Source organism: Anarhichas minor, unplaced genomic scaffold (assembly GCF_050575085.1).
Source record: "Anarhichas minor isolate MPS153535 unplaced genomic scaffold, ASM5057508v1 ptg000062l, whole genome shotgun sequence".
NCBI classification, from domain to species: Eukaryota; Metazoa; Chordata; class Actinopteri; order Perciformes; family Anarhichadidae; genus Anarhichas; species Anarhichas minor.
Genome location: NW_027466508.1, coordinates 6754087 through 6772626, shown reverse-complemented (window position 1 = coordinate 6772626; position 18540 = coordinate 6754087). Strand labels below are relative to the sequence as shown.

At 42.0% G+C, this 18540-nt stretch overlaps 1 protein-coding gene across 1 annotated transcript in view; it reads left to right on the top strand.

The window, feature by feature from the left end:
• The window catches only part of pde8a (phosphodiesterase 8A), a 41417-nt gene that overhangs the window by 7459 nt on the left and 15418 nt on the right, over positions 1-18540 (top strand). The window contains 6 exon segments of the mRNA XM_076077965.1: positions 12907-12963; positions 16060-16250; positions 17381-17437; positions 17643-17697; positions 18020-18108; positions 18348-18426. Of these exon segments, the coding sequence (XP_075934080.1) occupies positions 12907-12963; positions 16060-16250; positions 17381-17437; positions 17643-17697; positions 18020-18108; positions 18348-18426 (528 nt within the window).

The window sequence follows — 18540 nt, the reverse complement described above, 5'->3', positions numbered from 1 at the left end:
TCTTTTTCCGAGCGCAGTACTGGAGTGATAACGTTTTGATTAGGCTGATTTTGTGAGCTGTGTACAAAGCCAGGCTATTTGTTCCTGTCTTTATGCTAAGCTAAGCTAACCAGCTGCGGGCTGTAGCTTCATATTTACCGTACAGACATGAGAATGGTATTGATCTTCGCATCTAACTCTTAGCAAGAGAGCATTTCTTAAAATGTCAAACTATTCCTTAATGATTGAGTCACAGCAGTCCAAAAATAATCCGATCATTTCTATACGTCCACGTGAGAAGTTGACTTTCGGTCCTCCATTAGCTTCTCTACTCTTTATGTTTGGCAGTCTTCATGTGAATGTACCCTTCAGATACCACAGAGATGTCATGTGCATACCCTCTATACCAAGATCTCTGGAGGTCTTAATCCCACTAAAGTGTGGTTTTGAAAAGTACACCATGTACAGAACACACCATCATTGTTCCTCCAAAGTTCATCCGAGGGTCATCTCTCTTGCGTCACAGTCTCAGCGTCCATAGGCATTTTTAATCTCCCCTGGAGGAGAGCCTTATGTGGCGATTGTGGACCGCTGCAACCGTGCACAACACACCATGTTAACAAGGCTAACAGTCATGTTAACAGCATCTGGTTACTGGAGTACTTTGACCATTTTCACGCTCCGTCACACCTCTGTCCTTGCAGCCAGAATAAACTAAAGAAAGGTTGTGTACACTGCGCCATATTGAGTCTTCCTGGGGCAAGATTTACAAAGCACCACAAATTGGTAGATTTAGTAATAACTTCTAAACCTGATGTGTATTTCACTGCAAAATTTGGCAGTTGATCTGAAACTATTCTCGAATCAAAATGCTCCAGAGGCTTTTACTTAATTTTCACCAAAGAAGCGCTGAGCAGACAGGAGCCTCGCTGGATTTACGTAAGTGGACAGCCTGCAGCGTATTGGCTGTAGTAAACACGCAAGACACTCATTCACCTGCTGAACACCGCATTAGGCCTTCTTTGTTTTAATGGACGCAGCTATGACGTAAAACTCTCTGGAGTGTGTCCTGCCTTTTGCTCTGAAGATGTACTGTACCCCTCAGTCGCTATATCCCTTACCATTTTGTTACGGGGCAGAGCACAGATGGTGAGCATTGTTCTGGTAGTGTGTGGTTGCAAGGACACATTATGGGGTCATTACAATAATTTAGTCCAAAGCTCAACTTAGGTTTTAACAATATTTATTATATATATGATATTATATCAGTTCCCCTTTCTTCGTCACTTTTTGACTTTTCCTCCTGCAAAGATCAGGGAAATATCAATGGGACCAGAGTTGTATAATCCCAAACCATTTGGCCGTGAGATGCAAATACATTTTGCAACTAAAGTGCAGACAGAGGAAATGAGCCTGTCTGCATTGCTAGATCATTGTATCCAATATAATCTGGTCAGTTAAAGAAAGTCCAGCCTTTTATTTTGGAAACTCATTGCCGCTTCTACAGTGTTCTATTGTACAAAGATTCATGACAGTTGGTGAAAACAGTATTCGACTTCTCTTTCTCTTTTCGAGCCAGTTGCAGTTGTTCCCAAACAACTGTCTGGCCATTGCGGGGTGTGTGATATGTGAAGTAGTAGATCTATAATCTAGATGGTATTTTGAAAGGAGGGCAGGAAATGTTTCAATGGAAACTATGAGAGTACATGCACCATTTTAAAAAGAATTGACATGCACAAAAGAAACTATGTAAGACAATTGAACACACTTGAGTTCGTGGTAGTGCATCAATAGTTTAAACATTCCTTCACGTCTGTCAAAAGCACTTGCGTCATTTATTGTACCTGAACCTGCGTGATTACATTCCTCACAGGCCGTCGGTTAACTGTGTGCAGTGTAACCAGAATAACTTGTAACTATAGGAAAGATAATACAAATGATGTATTTATTTTTTTGGGTTTGCTGATTTTCTCCTTCACATTATTCCTGCTAATGTCTGCAAACAGTCAAAATGGTTGAAAATATCAGGTCCCCCTTTTCCTACCTTCAGCAGAGGTGTTTGCGGCAAATAATTTCTGCACAAAAGCAGATTCCACAAAATGTCTCTGTGTGCCAAATAATCCATAACCGTGAAGCTTTTAATTTGTCTTTGTTTTTATTATATCCATATTGAGTGTTTTCATACGAGTGCTACATCACATCACTCTCTACTGACTGTCAGTCACAGGAAAATTGGAAACTGTTGCCAGAAAATAATCCCTCGAAAATATGTCTCCTCACATCAACTGTCTTTTTGCATTCATGTCCTCTTTATTCAGTATTTAATTAAATGTTAGGTTTGAGATCATACAGTTTTAAAATTTAAAAACAAATACTGGGTAATGTGAGTGACATAAAACCAAGAAGCTTTGCTGTTGAATTGTCAGTTTATCCATAAACCTCAAATAAAGTAAAGATGGAATTACAATTGTTGTATATTTTCCAGTGCTTAGTTTAAATCAGAATTAACTCTGTGATTTTACTGTATTTAATAGAAATAAAGTTGAACATTTAAAAAATATTTAATTTACAGTATAGAAAGTATTTTACATTGAAAACCATCCGTCTGAATCCATGGGGTTTAATTGCCATTTGAAATTTTCAGAATAATTAATTTCAAGTTGTGTAAATGCATGAACTTGATTATTTTTAGCATTCGCAAATTCAGATCATTTTGATTCACTCAAAGAGGGAAGTTCAGTGGTGTTTAGATGTCATCGAGGATTCAGTACGGATTTGATTTCACAATTTGACGTTCAGTTGCTTTTGAAATTCAAACTCTTCGCTTGCTTGAGGTTCTTTTAACATAAGATTCTTATAGTGATAGGACTGGCGACTGTGCAGTAGCAAAGAGAGAAAAACATGATTTAATATATTTTAATGGCAAATATTAAATTTATTCCGACAAGAAAAGCGCTGTCAGCCCGGTGTAACCATTTTTGTTTTTTCACTACTAGGGTTTTTCGTTTACTACCGTAAGCTTTTATTTTCTACCCATAAATATTTTATTTTAATAATGCAGCAGGATATTTTGCTAAACAATCTGGGCTGTATGTGTGCTTACAACCTTCCATGAGTGTCTGTGTTGGCATGCAGTCATTAAATCCTCATTCTCTCTCTCTCTCTGTGTGTGTGTGTGTGTGTGTGTGTGTGTGTGTGTGTGTGTGTGTGTGTGTGTGTGTGTGTGTGTGTGTGTGTGTGTGTGTGTGTGTGTGTGTGTGTGTGTGTGTGTGTGTGTGTGTGTGTGTGTGTGTGTGTGTGTGTGTGTGTGTGTCAATCAAGTGAGGTTTGTGTGCCAAGCCCGGCGCTCCAGCTCGTGTCACTCACTGATCCCTCATGCAACGCTGACATCAGTGCTCCTGTTTTAGCAGGTGAAGAGGAGGGGGAGTCCGGTGATTATCTAATGCTCTCTCAGCCGGCTGAAGAGCTCCGGAGAATCGCTTCTGATATTTTCAATAAACATCTAAGCTGTTGTGGAAAAGTAGAGTCATGCAGAGTTGCAGATAGAGCAGGGTTGGTGTGGCCAACCCTGCCGGCGTATTGCTAATTCTAATCTTCTCTTTAGGCCACAGGACTGTCGAGGTAATTAAGCTTGTACAGTTGGGTATGGCAACAAAGTTACTGTAATGCTAATGATCTCTTCTTCAGGCCCAACGGTCTTCTTGTTCAGTTTGGTTATCTTGTTGTCATGCATTTGGCTGGACTGAGAAGGAGTGGCTGACTGCAATGGAAAGGTTCCTGGTAAGATTACAGTATACTTTAGTGTCACTGGACCAGGCAGTGTCCCACTTAGCCCTACCAAGCTCCCTCAGCTAGTCCTTTTGCTTTATTGGCCTTTGACCTTACCTGGGACGAGCTAAGAGAGGAAGGACAATCAGACTACACGCTGCCTGATCAACAGCTGCCAGTGGTTCCCAGTGCAGTAGAAAAAGTTTTAGCATTTATAGCTAATAAAGGCAGGGGGACACAGTTAAAGAAACATATAAATACATGATCATAAGTATTCTTTGGTGTGTTTATGTACATTAAAGTCGGTGTAAATTTTGATAGTGATTAAGAGGGAAATTGAAACAGTCCAGTACACTGGTCAACAGTGACAGTGGTGTTGAAGGAGGCTGCTGGGGGCAGAGAACGAGGAGGAGGTTTTAGTAAGGGGCTGCCCCAGAGCACTGGATGGCTTAGGATTGTCCAGGTCTTATGGGGATTTCAGGGTAATCTGGATAAGGACAGAAATACCTTGAAGGTGAACATTGGAGAAAGTGCTCAGCTTCTCACGGATCTTTAGTTAATTTACTCACACTGCTTGTAGATACAGAATATATCACTTTTTATATTTCTTTTAAAGGTGCAAGTTAAATTCAAAACATTCAGAAAATGAACTAACATTAACAACAGAATGTGCAGAAGTAACAGTGTTGACGTTGGGTCAAAGACGTCGCTGTGTTGTGTTGCAGAGCTACCTACTGAAATCAGCATGCTAACCAGCTAGCCCCGGCCCGTCCTGTCTTGTAATACCACTTATTCTTTGAGGGGCGATAGTGAATCTCTGTAGTGTTCAGTCTGCCCTCAGTCCAGAGAATGAAGTAGAGCTGCTCCGAAGGCTGGTCAATGATACATTTATGGTCCGTGTACGTTTTGTTGGATTAAATCGAGCAGCCACACACCCTTCTCCCGGCGAAGCAGTCCCCATATCGGTAGGAAGGATCAAATGAAAACACAAGTCAGTCCCTCGTTTCTGCCTCCCCAGACCCAAACCAATGAACAAACTATCAAAGCGTACGTGCACCGTACAGCCCTTTGTTAGCGGCACAAACACACATATGGCTAACCTGAACTATAGGCCAATGCCACTTGTGAAGATTATAGAATAGCAGTGTTATTTTGACCGGATCTCACAGTTTCAGCAGTTTGGTTGAATTTGGCATATTCTTGCCGTGTTGTTAGTTGTAATTGGCTTTCTTTTAATAACGGATGACTGTACATGTAGATTGTATGGACCCAGTAGTAGTGCAATGCTGCCTCCTGTTTCTTTGGAGCATGTGTTTAGGGATAACGCAGTGCACCTTTTAAAGGGGCACTCTATCGATTGTTTTTAACTTGGTTTGGAGACTTTGAATTTAATTGAATAATAGTCAAATAGCACAAATCCTGTGTTACAAGTTGGAGGTGTGCGAGTTGAAACAAGTAGCATTTAGGAGGCAGAGAAGGGTCTAATGAAAGATGCTATTGCATCATGGGAAATGTAGGATGCAGTGGTTTTGGAGCTCGACCCATACGAGTGACCAAAATATTTTTCTTACAAGTCCCCTAACTTTATTCTACTACTACTACTACTGTATAGTTTCTGGAGGCTGCCTTTCTTCACCATACCGGCTCGGGAGATCTCAGATTTAGGATTCAAAAGTTGGATTTTGCTCATATTCCTTAAAATCAGATAATAAAAGCGGTCAGGGTCATAGATTGGACACAACGTTCATACAAGTTATTTGAAAAGATGAAAAGGGGAAAAGTGAGACAAATTTTGGGTCGAGGACATCCCATTAAAATCGTATCTGTCTTTTGAATTGAAACCACAGAAATCCCAGCCTCAGTTTCACCACCATAGTTTGGCAGTTGGCTTACATGCAGCGATGTAGCGAACGGTATTCTCTCTAAGTTTAATGAGTGCGTCTCTCCCCTGTTCCTGCTCGTCTTCACATGTCCCTGTGGGCCAGTGTGTGAGGGCTCTGAGCGCAGTCTCTTACCCTCGTCACTTGGCCTGTCGGCAGGAGCTGCTCCACTGCCAGGCCTCAGTTACTCTCCCTGGCACAGTGACGCACGGATCACATACACACTCGCCCCACGGTGGACGCAAGGCATGCAAGCAGGCCTAGGCAGCGTCACGAGCTGAGGGAATCAATGTACTCTGATGTCACAAACTTGCATAATGTAAACGCGCATTCTGTTTCAGGGAAAAACATGAGCACAGATTTTCTCTGTAGGAGTAGAATAAAACGTTAAATATCCATTTCTCATTATTCTCTGTTGAACTGTAAGAAAAAACAGAGATTGCTTTAACTGCAGCAGTTCACATGTGTTGTACTTTTGTGTGATATTTGAGGCGATGCTTGTAAGGTGTGGAACACCAGTGAGAAACCGGGACAGGTCACCAAGGATGAAGTAACCTATCCATTTTCTGCAAACTCTGTATTTTTAAACCACGGACGTCATTCAAGGGCGTTTGGGACTGAATTCCAGGACAAGTTCAGTCTCCTGTGAGTTACTCGGTGTGTGTGTGTGTGTGTGTGTGTGTGCACGCGTGTGTGTGTGTGTGCACGCGCATGCATTCCCGTATGCTTGAATTTCCGCACTATCTGGTGAGGTAGGAGGGATGTCACTGCAGACAGAATAAAGGTCAGGGCGTACTCTGGAAGCACTGCACAAAAATAATGTGTGTGTGAGTGAGAGTGCACTTTTGACTGATTAGAGATTGCTGTATTTGGGACAGCTCGCGGAAGAATTTCAGTAGCTTATAATACTTCTCTAAGGTTACTTCAGCTTGCTGTGTTGCCCCATGTAACGTGTATTACTTTTCTATGGGTGTATTCTATCTAGTGGCAGAAGCTTGTATTGCCAGCATATAGCCCGTTACTCAAATCATTAACTTACCGTTACTTGACATACCAGAGCTTAAGTCAGCAGCTGCTGGCATCTTTAGGTAACACTGCACACCTGGAACAAAACTCACTTTCTCTGTCCTCTGTGCAATATTCATTTGGAAAGATCCTGGAAATCATAACGCAGCCATAATGGTTCTCTTGTGCGCCTCAGGTCCATCAATGTGAGGATTGGGGACATAAAGCTACAGTTTTCAGTATTTAACATTGCAGGCCATATAGTCACCTGATAAATTGTATGTTTGGGTTTACATGGCGGAACAGGTTGTCAATCGTGTGATATGATATGAAGCTGCAGGGTGGGAAAAAGCTGCAGATTGTTTGTCCTTGTAGGAGATATCCTTGTCGACTGCCATAGGTATAAAAAAAAAAAAAACAGTGTCATTTAGTGTTATTTTGCTGTTCTTACTATCGACATAGTGTGGACTCACTTTTGGGGCAATATGATGATATTATGTCTTATTGCACATTTTTCTATCTGCTCTTTGTTGTGATGCCCAGTAGGATACTTTTCCTGGTAAAAGATTTTCTTTTTTGTTAATTTAAAAATAAATAATTATAAAGCACTTTGCAAATTCTATAGTTGGTGTTTTTTTTAATAAAAAAAATTAAATGCAGCCCAAAGCAGGGCTGAAAGTATTAAGTGATTACTTTATTAGTTGATTGACTGGAAATAGGTCAACAGCTGATTGTTTTTTTAAGTGGTATTTTCAAGGGAAATAGATAAATAGTTCCCTGCCTCTCAAAATATGAGCATTTTGCTGCTTCACTTTGATTTTTATAATGTAAACAAGTTATATACTTTAGGTTTGATGGTATTTTTTCTCTCTGACATTTTATAGACTCAATTATTAATCAGACGGATGAAGTTATTTGTTTTCTTATACATAAGATTGTAAGACCGATAACAAACATTAAATGAGCGTAAAAGAAGATAAAATGTAGATGAGTTCATTTAAGCTGCATGCTTATTTACTGTAGCCGGTTATCATGTCATGTGCACAGTTGAATGATATTGCCGTAGAAAGTGAAAGGAGGTACATTGCTCATCTCATGACATTGCATCTGACACACATTGAATAACAAGAAAAAGCATTGGGAGATATTAGATGAATAATAAATAGAACATTTAGTTTAATCTAGTTTTCACATTGAAATATAAAATATTTCTTTTAGAGCATGTTCTTTACAGGATATTGTAGTTTCTGTTCCAGGAGGTCGGTCTTTCCTCTGTAGTGTGATCAGACAGACAGACGGAGAGAGAGAGCGAGGCAGAGAGGCAGAAATACAGAGAAAGCAAGGATGTTCTGGGACAAACTGATCCACAGTGGCCTAGTTTCCCTCAGCCATGCCAGTGACTCAACTAAAGTCTTCTGCCTGGCTGATTGTGGGCTTGGTCACCATGGATAAGACATGTGGACTGAGCCAGAATACACACGGTTGCAGTTATTTTTCTAAACCGATGAACTGCAATTACATTAACACGTTAGATCATTTTTTTATTTGGGCGGGGAGGGTGTCCTATTTCTTATTTTATTTTACCGCTCTTAGTCTACTTCATTAAAGCAATGCTAAATAATGAGACCAGGTAGAAGTTCCTATTACATGTTTTATTTACAAACAAAATGAAATCCCTTCTGAGAGATTACTAAAAAATACCAACACATTGAGCTCTGAATTCTAGCACTTAATCATCACTTTGCCACTTAATCATCATTGGCTTCACACCGGGCCGAGAACCAAAGGGGGTTTGAAGATTATGAAATAATGGTGCATCTGATTTGTTTATCCTAAAAACCAAACACAAACAAAATGTTGTACTTTTGTAAAGCTTGTATTGCAGAGACAGGTGTCACCCGCTGTATATATCCATCTATATATTTTCTACACCACCATGCTGTGTCCAAAATTGCTCGCTATTCACTATGGTGCACCAGAATGTCTACAGTATATACTGAACTAAAAATGTACCACAATGCACTGACACATGTACACTAACTGAGAGCTACTGTAACTACCACCATAAAAGGAAAGACTTGAATATTTGGAGTGTGTAGTATATATGATTCTTGCAACAAACAAACTTTTTTTTTGTCATTTTGCTGTCAGAAAGTAGGCTAATCTAAAACATGTGTTCCTAATTTAAAAGTTAGTGCAAACTGATTTTACTGGATTTGGTGAGGTGTTTGCCAGGCTGGTCGTTGCTGGTTTGAAACCGCATTGTTATCGATTGTTTCAGCGCAGCTTTATGGGCAGCAAATGTAAGTGGCCACACATGAAAGTGAATTATTCCCTTTGATGTAACTCACACAGCATGGGCAGCTAGCACCACGATCTGAGTGGCTCAGCGTGTGGTGAGGCTGATGTGTCACTCGGTGCCATTTAGCCCGTCACTTAGCTCAGTGTGTGTGAGAGTTACTCTGTCTGTCTGTCTGGTACACAGTGTACGTCCACACCTGTGGCTGGGGCTGCTCCCCTCTAATCAGACCTAATGAAGAACATTGATTCATCTCCATTTGATTCACACTTTTAGACAGGAACACAAACACACGGCAACACGTTGACTTCTTCTAAGGAAGAAATGCTGATCTCGTCTAACAGCGTTGTAGCGTCATCAGCCCTGCATATAATACTCCACTCAACCACATGTGGAGAAGTTTTAAGGAAGAACAAACTGAAGAAGAAGTGCTATCAGAGAGTGGGAGGTGGAGAGAGAGCTCTTTCAAAGCGAGGGATCTGGAGATTGTTAGTGAACCGCCATGCACGTTGTCCTAAGGAGCAGGAGCAGGCATCCCAAGATTCCCTGCATCCTGGTCCCAGCTCTGGGGTGGAGGAAGCTGTTTACTCTTTCTATCTCTCACCGCTGACGTCTGCGCACCGAACAATGTCATCCAATTTCCTGTTTTTCACTTTAGTGGAAAGCCACTCTCCCAGTGTGTATAGTTTGTGTGAGACAGAAAAACGGAGGAGGAGGAGGAGGAGGAGGATATAGGTTCAGAGGCAACTCCGCTATGTAAATACATTAGGTGTATTGAATGAGAGTAGCAGGAGACTGCAGACTGTCCTGAATGCTGCTGGAAATGACTGTAGACACCCAGCAGCTCTGATGTGGTCTCACTGGCCTGAGCGAGGAGCAGCGGTGTAATATCACATGACGTCAGACCGTTTGAAGCTGTCAGCCTGGAAACTGTCACCTCACAGATTGACCTTTTGAGGATATTTTGTATTGGACCACTCGCAAGCTTTTGATTTTTGAATTCCAGTGTTTAAGATACTTGAATGCTCACTGGGTTTACTAACCAGGCAAAGCGGGAACTTGCCCCAGAACCCTCAGAGGGCCCAGCCTCACTGTGTGGAAATTGGCTTGTTGTAATTAGGTTTAGGGATTTAGTCGTTTGTCGGCTTGGTATCAGAACAAATCCTGACCTTATTAAACAAATCACGTTTTGGTGTTGATGTGACCGATGCACCTTATATAAAACACTTATTATTATAACGTTCCTGAAGGTCCGTTTTGTTGCAGGATGGTGGAATTAGACAGCGTTAGTTTTATCTAGGTGTACCTAATAAACTGAATGTACACAGTGCTCAGATGGTGAGAAAACCGGGGAGGTCAACAAGGACCTACAGCTCATTTTTGTCTGGGGGGGGGGGTTGTTATGTGAAGTAAGTTTGACCCTGAAAACTAGAAATTTAACAGATGCAGTAGGGTTTGGCAATTTGAATCAAATAATTGAAATGCGTAATAATTCAATTTCGCTTATTAATTACATATTGCTTTGAATCATTAATTTTTCAACAAACATTTAAAGAACAATAGCACGATTAAATCCAAATTAACTAAATAATCGCGATACTGTACGACTCCACTGAAAGTCAGTTAACAGTGATGTTGATTTATCACAAAGCTTAACTAGAAAACTGTCAGTCAAGACAACCTACAAGGACTACAATGCATTGGATTCAACTCAGAACTGCTTTGTGCCCCGCTGCTCAAAAAAAATCTCGTCTGATTAACAAGTGGCTCATGTGAACAGAGCGAGGGATCCCAGTGCGACTGGTACAACACGGCAGCATATAGCAAGAGGGAGGAACGAGGATTACGTAGGCATACACACCACGTCCGTACTCCTCGCCTGCCTGGCCTACATGCTCACTCACTTCCCCTGCTTTGTTTGCCCCTGGTCGAATGCCAGCATGATGTTTGCGGGATGCAAATGCTTGGCTGAGTGATTCATTGGTGTGTGTGTGTGTGTGTGTGTGTGTGTGTGTGTGTGTGTGTGTGTGTGTGTGTGTGTGTGTGTGTGTGTGTGTGTGTGTGTGTGTGTGTGTGTGTGTGTGTGTGTGTGTGTGTGTGTGTGTGTGTGTGTGTGTGTGTGTGTGTGTGTGTGTGTGTGTGTGTGTGTGTACAAGAGGAGTGCGTAGCCCGAAGAGGCTGGCAGACTGGTTCAGCTGTATGCAAGTTCGTGTGTGTGGCAGGCAGGCTATTCTAGTTACACAACCTCAGCTGCAGTTGTGTCAGTGTCAGTTACAGAAGGAAGTCTCCCTGCGCGGGGACAGACCGCTGCTGTAGCTGGGCCTCAGCTCGCTGGAGGCTCTGTGGCTTTACTCCATACGTCAAGACCCCGACCTCAAACTAGCTCCCCAACAAACGGTATGGCAGTGGCTTCGACTGCAGCCACTATCTGTGACATTTAGCCAGCAGCAGTCCACTAAAGAGTTTTGTTTCACCTCCATTGGAAAATGAATGAATGGATGGTTTGAATCTCGAAACAAAATTAATAAAGCTAACTGAGTTATTTGTTCTGACACAAGTGGTCCGAGTCATTGAAATCACATCTGACAACAGGAAAACTGGGTCTTGCTTGCTCAAACCCTCTCGGAAAAACATGTGGCATTTCCATAAGTTAGTCCCTATTATATGGCCAGACACACACACACACACGCATGCATGCTGTCTCTCAAGTGCACATGAGCCTACCATGTGACCAGTTCCTCGTGTCTGTGAAAGATCAGATGATCACAGAGCATCAGCTTGTAGCCATCCTGATGCCACACTACTTGCTTGCGGACAGCTGCAACAAACGGCCTAGTGTCATGATGACGTCAATTTGGATACAACGGAGGGCTAATCAGCTTCTTCCCCCCCCCCTTTTTGTTGTTTCAATGGAGCTTTCAAAACGGCTTACTATTCAGCAAGAAGTGATTTACTGCTGCTCGGCACGCTCTAAAATTCCTCTCTGTGTTCCTCCTCACATGTGTAGATTGTTTACGTGGAGAAGAGGAATTCTAAAGGGATGGCGGTCCGCGAGGGGCTTGGTTGCTATGGTTACTAACCCCTGAGCTGGGTTCCATTTAGCAGGAAGGAAGCTCAATTATTTGCAGACAGAAAAGAGTGAACTCATGTAGGGGGAAAGTAATGAGTTGAAAACCTCTACTGTACATTTGAATCAGAAATGACATTGCATTTGTTTTTGCTGATTCAGTCAGTGGTGGTATTCAGAAGTTTTCAGATCCTCTTACCATAAAATCAAAATAGATCTTTAGGTTGTGTTATCACTTATTGCACTGGTCGTCACCTGTACGCCAGTATCTTGCCCGACAATGACAAAAAAAGTTCTTGTCTCTGCTTCACCAGCTGCACCGCTGGCTTCAGATCCCGGCTTGTGCATGTGCGGCCTCACATCTGCGACGCAAAGTCCCTCCTTAGCTTACCGTTTTTACGGAAAAATTTTAAGACACTCAGTCCTGCATTGAAAATGTACTGAAAGAATTAAAAAGAAAAGGACTTTACTAAGCACTTTTCTGAAAGCACTCGTTTTTTTTAAATTATCACACGTTTTGTACGTAAAATCTGTAAAGGAACTAGTAACCAAAGCTGTAGAGGTATGGAGTAGAATGAAATGGAAATACACACTGACCCTAATAATATAAGTAACTTCACACATACTGTAGGATAACATACTGTACATTTATTTGTCTGTGAATTGATAAATGTGTTCATTAATAACCCAAATCTCACTTCAATACTTTTGTACACACTGTGTTTTAATGAGGTCAGAAACTGGTTGATTTTGTTATTGTTGATTATCACTATTACACACACAGCAGTGGGGTCTCAACAATGATGAAGCAATGTCAACAAGAACACAAATATGAAATAACTGAGACAATATCACATTTCTGAAATGATTATTTTTCTAATCCTTGTGTTCTTCTTCTTGTCTTTCAGACCACATTAACAGAGGTGCAATTTGGACCAATGAAGTTATTTAAAGACCCACTTCAGGTATCGTAAAACAATGCCGTGTGTGTGTGTGTGTGTGTGTGTGTGTGTGTGTGTGTGTGTGTGTGTGTGTGTGTGTGTGTGTATTAAGGCTTTCCACGGAATAACAGAAGTGCTCCAGTGAAATGTTTATGCTCATGTCATTTAGGGGCTTTTAGCCGAGCTGTGGAGCTAAACTTGGTGTGACTGTCAATATTTGGTAGCATTTCTCCAGTAATAGCATTTCAAAACGTCACCTACTTGTGTTTGCAGTTCAAACTAATCTTGAATTTCTCAAAGATAACACACCTCGCTAAGAGATTAAAGGGAAGAAAAAGTACCCGTGCAAACATTCAAAGAAGAGGAAGAAGAAGAAAAAACTGTTAATGGACGTATTGTGTGCGATGCAGCCTTGGGTTGTCAAGGCAACAAGGCCAAACATTTATGGCCAAGAACATACCATAATGAACAATGCACGTTATGGAGGAACGGCACAGAGGATCCATGGACCATGTTTCGTCACTGCAAAGAGGACATTCTCTGACGTTCAATGGTTCATGATACAGTTTGGTTCTGTTCTTGTTCCTTTGGCATGCGTTGCTGCTTGTTGAGTGAAGAGTTGGAGTCTTCGGAAAGTACGCTTTTTAGGAAGAATAAAATGTATTTTAAGAACGTACAAAATTTACTTTTGGTTTCGTCAGCTATTTTGATAATTGATTAATTGTTTCAGAACATTTTTCAAGCTACAATGCCAAACCTTTGTTGGCCCCAGCTGTCCAAATGTGAAGATTTGCTACTCTTCTTTGTCCGATATTGTAGTTAATTGAACACTTTGGGTTTTGGACTGTTTATGAAACAAAGCAAGACGTGACTGTGGGCTTTGAGAAATTCTGATGGGCATTTTATCACAATTACTTTTTACATTTCACAGACAAAATCACATCATTTATTGAAACACTTGTTAGTTGCAGTCCTAGTCCTTCATTTAAAATGCAAATAACTATTTAAAAAAACAAAACTCTAACCTTAGTGTAACAATGATGATATGAAGTCGGTGAGAGTCAAAATAAAAGCAATACATTAGACGTCCTGTAATTGAATGCCACAGACTCCGCTTTATTGTCTGATGCGCTCCAGTGTGACAACGGTAGGAAAGCGAGGTAGAGAGATATCCCCTTCCTGTTTTTGTCACTCACAGCTGATCCTGTCATGCCCTCCTCCTCTCCACTCCTCCTCTTTTCTCGCGGATCACAGGATCTGGCCCGGGCCCTCATTGTTTTCAACAATGATGTTCTCGAGACAGAGCGATCAGACCCTGCCAAAATGCTCGCAACCCCCTTTCGAGCAACTTGGTTTTTTTTTCCCTCTTTCTGTCTTTGTCTCTCTGCTACTTTCTCTGCCTTTTTCATCTGTTTCTAAACAGCGTGTCCTCACCTAAAAAAAAAAAAACAAGCATTTGTGCTTGAATGTACTTTAAGATTGTTGGTGTGTTATTTCTGAGCGAGGCCTCTGTGTCTGGTCTGAGCACAGGGACCTGAAGAGACCTTATCTCAGCCTATATAACTCCTTTCCTCCACCTCTGCGGGAATGTTGACTTTTCTACCAACATCCCAATGTGGAATTCTGATCTAATTCCCTGTGCGTACCGAACATAGCTGCAGGACTCAGTGGTGATGTATTTATGACCCAGACACTTATTGCCGCTCGTTGGGAAAATGTTCATATGCGGAATATGGTTTGCATTAGCAACACCCCGCACAGGCGTAAGGGCTCTGTGCTTCAGGCCTGAAGCTGCATACGGAAATAAAGCCACACCGATCATCGGATCGGATCAAAAGGACAACTGTCCAAACAACCAATCCTCTATCCCCTCAATTGTGTTGAGGACAGGGGCTCCAGTTTTTTTACCAACAAAGTCGAGGCTTTGTGTCCTAACTCAATTTTACAGGTGGGACGCAAACTCAAGTCTGCAGAACAAACTTTCCCTTCTTTACGTTCGTCCTGCTCCCTGCCAACAGTTGGAGATGACGTCTGTTTGAGAGAGTGACTCATGAATCTACTCTTAGTGCAGCACTGCTCTTGGAGGCGGGCCTAAATCCCTGGTCCAGTATTTACGCAAGTAAGGGGTTATATGAAAGTATGCTGCCAGAGAGAGAGAGAGCGCTCTCAATGGCTGGTTTGACGGTAGCAGCAGCACTTTCTGCCACAGCCTTAGCAGACCGGTGGGAGGGGCCACAGCCAGTCAAGGCCACCTCGGCTAATTGTGTCATAGATCACGGCAGCGGACAATAAAATCTGTGACGCACCAGAGTACGAGCCGAGCCTGATCAATCAGGGCCTGTCCGCTGCAGGCCTGAGGTCACAGTCAAGCCCACGCCGGAGGCTGATTAGGACGACAGGCGCAAATGAGCATGAATGCACCAAGGATGACTTCAGAGCTCTTGATACACTGAGGCATCAAAACCACATTCTCTTGTCTCTTGTTTCTTACTCAACTGATTCTGTAACGCAGGGTGGAGGCTGTTCTTCTGGGATTAGTTACGTCAGTTGTTCGTATCAGATATTGGCTACATATTAATTAGCCCTGTAGCTCTCAAATGTTTTTATCATAGATCATATTTCCATCTCGTTTTAAATTCTGTAGCTTCTGTGTAATAAAAAACAAACAAAGAGACTATGTGCTGTAAATATAGCATTTCTACATCAGGTATAAGTTAGATGTGGACACTAACAATTGACAATATATATTTTTAATCATCTAATTGCTTAAGTTCTTTATCAAACAAACTTCATCTCAGTCTAAGTTTTCAAGACATGCTGAGACCCCTCAGTCTTTGCTGACTTTTTAAGTCTCCTGCCATTAGGACAGTCTCTGGACCACTTTGTAATGCTAGCAAATTCACTGCATCTTCTAAAGCACTTTTTTTCCGTCAGTGTTTTTATCCACTTTTCAATTACACATTAATCTCTTTGAATATGTACTCTCTTTACAAAGCACCCTTTAACTGTATTATGTAAGTTATATGCTTTTGGTGGTAGTAGGAGGACATTGCAAGAGGTCACTTAAAAATACAGATTCCTCAGTTGGATATATGTGCTGAGTCATCTCTCTTTTTGCAGGTACTTTTAGTTTTTGCCAAAGAGGACAGTCAGAGTAATGGCTTCTGCTGGGCATGTGAGAAGGCCAACTTCAGGTGCAGCATGGCACGAACACCCGAGTCGGCTCTTGAATGCTTCTTGGAGAAGCATCATGACCTCGTCATCATTGACCACAGACATTCCAGACACTTTGATGCGGAAGCACTATGCCGGTAGGCCACACCCGTACTCTTCATCCAAGTATATGTAACTACTTTATGTTGTATTTCTACAGTGATGCTATGCAGCAGTTCCCAGCTAGTTTTTTTAATCTGGCGTTCCCCCCCACAGCCCTGTCAGATGAACTCTGTTTAACCTAGTTACACACGTCATGTTCTAATGTGGACATTTCAACAGAGTTAAGATGGTTGCTACTTAAGACTATTGATTTATATACAAGTGGATGTTGTTAAACAATGCTTTCATACTATCAAACTGCCAGTAATGTATAGTCAAGCATTCATACTGCCACTGGAGAGGTTTCAACCATTTATTCACTACTTTCAGCTCACGGTTTTATCCATTTAGCTCATGATTTCAACCATTTATCCAACTTTTAGCAAACTATTTCAACCATTGTTCCTATTTAGGCTTGTCTGCTCGCTTTGTAACTACAGTAGCTTTCACTCTCAATCCCGTCATCCCATCAGGTGTAACAGCTGACTCAATATGTGGATTAAAAGAAACAAAAAATGTATTTTTTAAATTAGTTGAGCTTCACAGTCGTTCTTCGTGCCCCTGGCAGAGAATCACAGTGGACACAGTTGGATTAACTTCTGTTAGTGACATAATCCAGACCAGACGATCTTGATCGGACGGACTCATGTGTTACAGTGCACTCGGTAACACGTGTGGACTCTGCCAGGGGTAAATGGCCAGCTCACTTTGGGCTCACTAGCTTCCATTGCATGCTACCATCATGTCGATGAGAAATGAGCGGTGCCTGTCCATACCACCATCTATCTTTAGCCTCTGCCCAAACCAGAAACACATTTGCAAACATTCATTTGCCCTGCCCAGCGTGTATGTTAACCCCATTCATTTTGGCCAATCCATATGTTCAGTGTACATGCACAGGCTCCGATGGGGAACTAAAGGGCCTTTATGACCGCTGGCTGTGGGAAACCACAGGCGGATGAGTGGCCCTGTACACTGCATTCTTTCAGAGGCCTAGGCCTGCTCGCAGAGCTCCACCACTCAGGTGGATCGGAGCGTGAAAAACTGAAATATACATTGATTTGATGCCATGGGCTTTTCCAACAGCCTGCTCACTGGCTAAAAGGCTCCCTCTGTTTACATCCAGGTCAATTAGAGCGGTCAACTCTTCAGAAAACACTGTGATAGTCGCCGTTGTGAAAAGGTACGTACAACTCGCTGACCCCCTCCCCCCCCCCCCTCCCTCCCTTTCGGCCCTTTCTTGTCATTCTCCCTCTCTGTGTTTATAAGTACCTGATGATTAGGAGTATTGTCAGAATGAAGTAATCTCACTCAGCTGATGTGTTTTAGGCCGTATGAAGCGTTTGTCATAGCGATGTTTGGGTGATAACATGTGTTCTCTTTTTAAGGCCAGACAGAGAGGAAGCCTCTGTGATGCCCCTGATCAATGCCGGCTTTAATAGGGTGAGCGACACTTGAAGTGAACGTGTGTGTGTGTGTGTGTGTGTGTGTGTGTGTGTGTGCGTGCGTAAGCCTTCTGCTGCCTGTGTTTGTATTATTCTTTTTTTAAATATCCCTACTGTCAACACTCACTGTAAGGCAGGAATACAGATTGTAAATCCTCTCTGTTTGCTCAGGAGACGTGTGCATTGAGTTCCCTGTAACTGAATCATTGTTACCCATGGCATCAGCAGCACTAAAACGAATCCTGTAATGGATACATTGACATGAATATGGTTTCATTTCATCTGTCTTTGATTGATTCGTGTTGCCCTCTGACCCTCAGAGATATGTGGAGAATGCCAATATGATGGCCTGCTATAATGAGCTGCTACAGTTGGAGCATGGAGAAGTGCGGGCGCAGTTCAAACTCAGGTGAGTCGTGTCAGTGTTGTACTGACATTTTAGATCAGTTGCATACAGTACTAACTTTATTCAAAGCTGCACTTGGAGCAAAGCCTCACAAAGAGTATCTGCTTTTAACGATTTAACTTTATCATGCCAATTTAAACTCTTTCTTTACAAAGTATAAATGTATATAAATAGAAGCACTCTGCTTCTGGTTGTTGCATATGTTAACAACAATTCTTCTACTGTTGTCTCTTCACCACAAGGGCTGGAAATGCTATTTTCACAGCTCTAGAACAAAGCCAAGAGGCCATCGAGATCACTTCTGAAGATCAAGTAATTCAGGTGGGTTTCTAATAAACTCTAATACTTCTAGTTGCTTTATTGTGAAACCTTCACTGTGCCCTCACTCTTCTCCTCTTTCGTTCTTTCTCTCTCCCTCCTTCTCTGCTGTTTTAA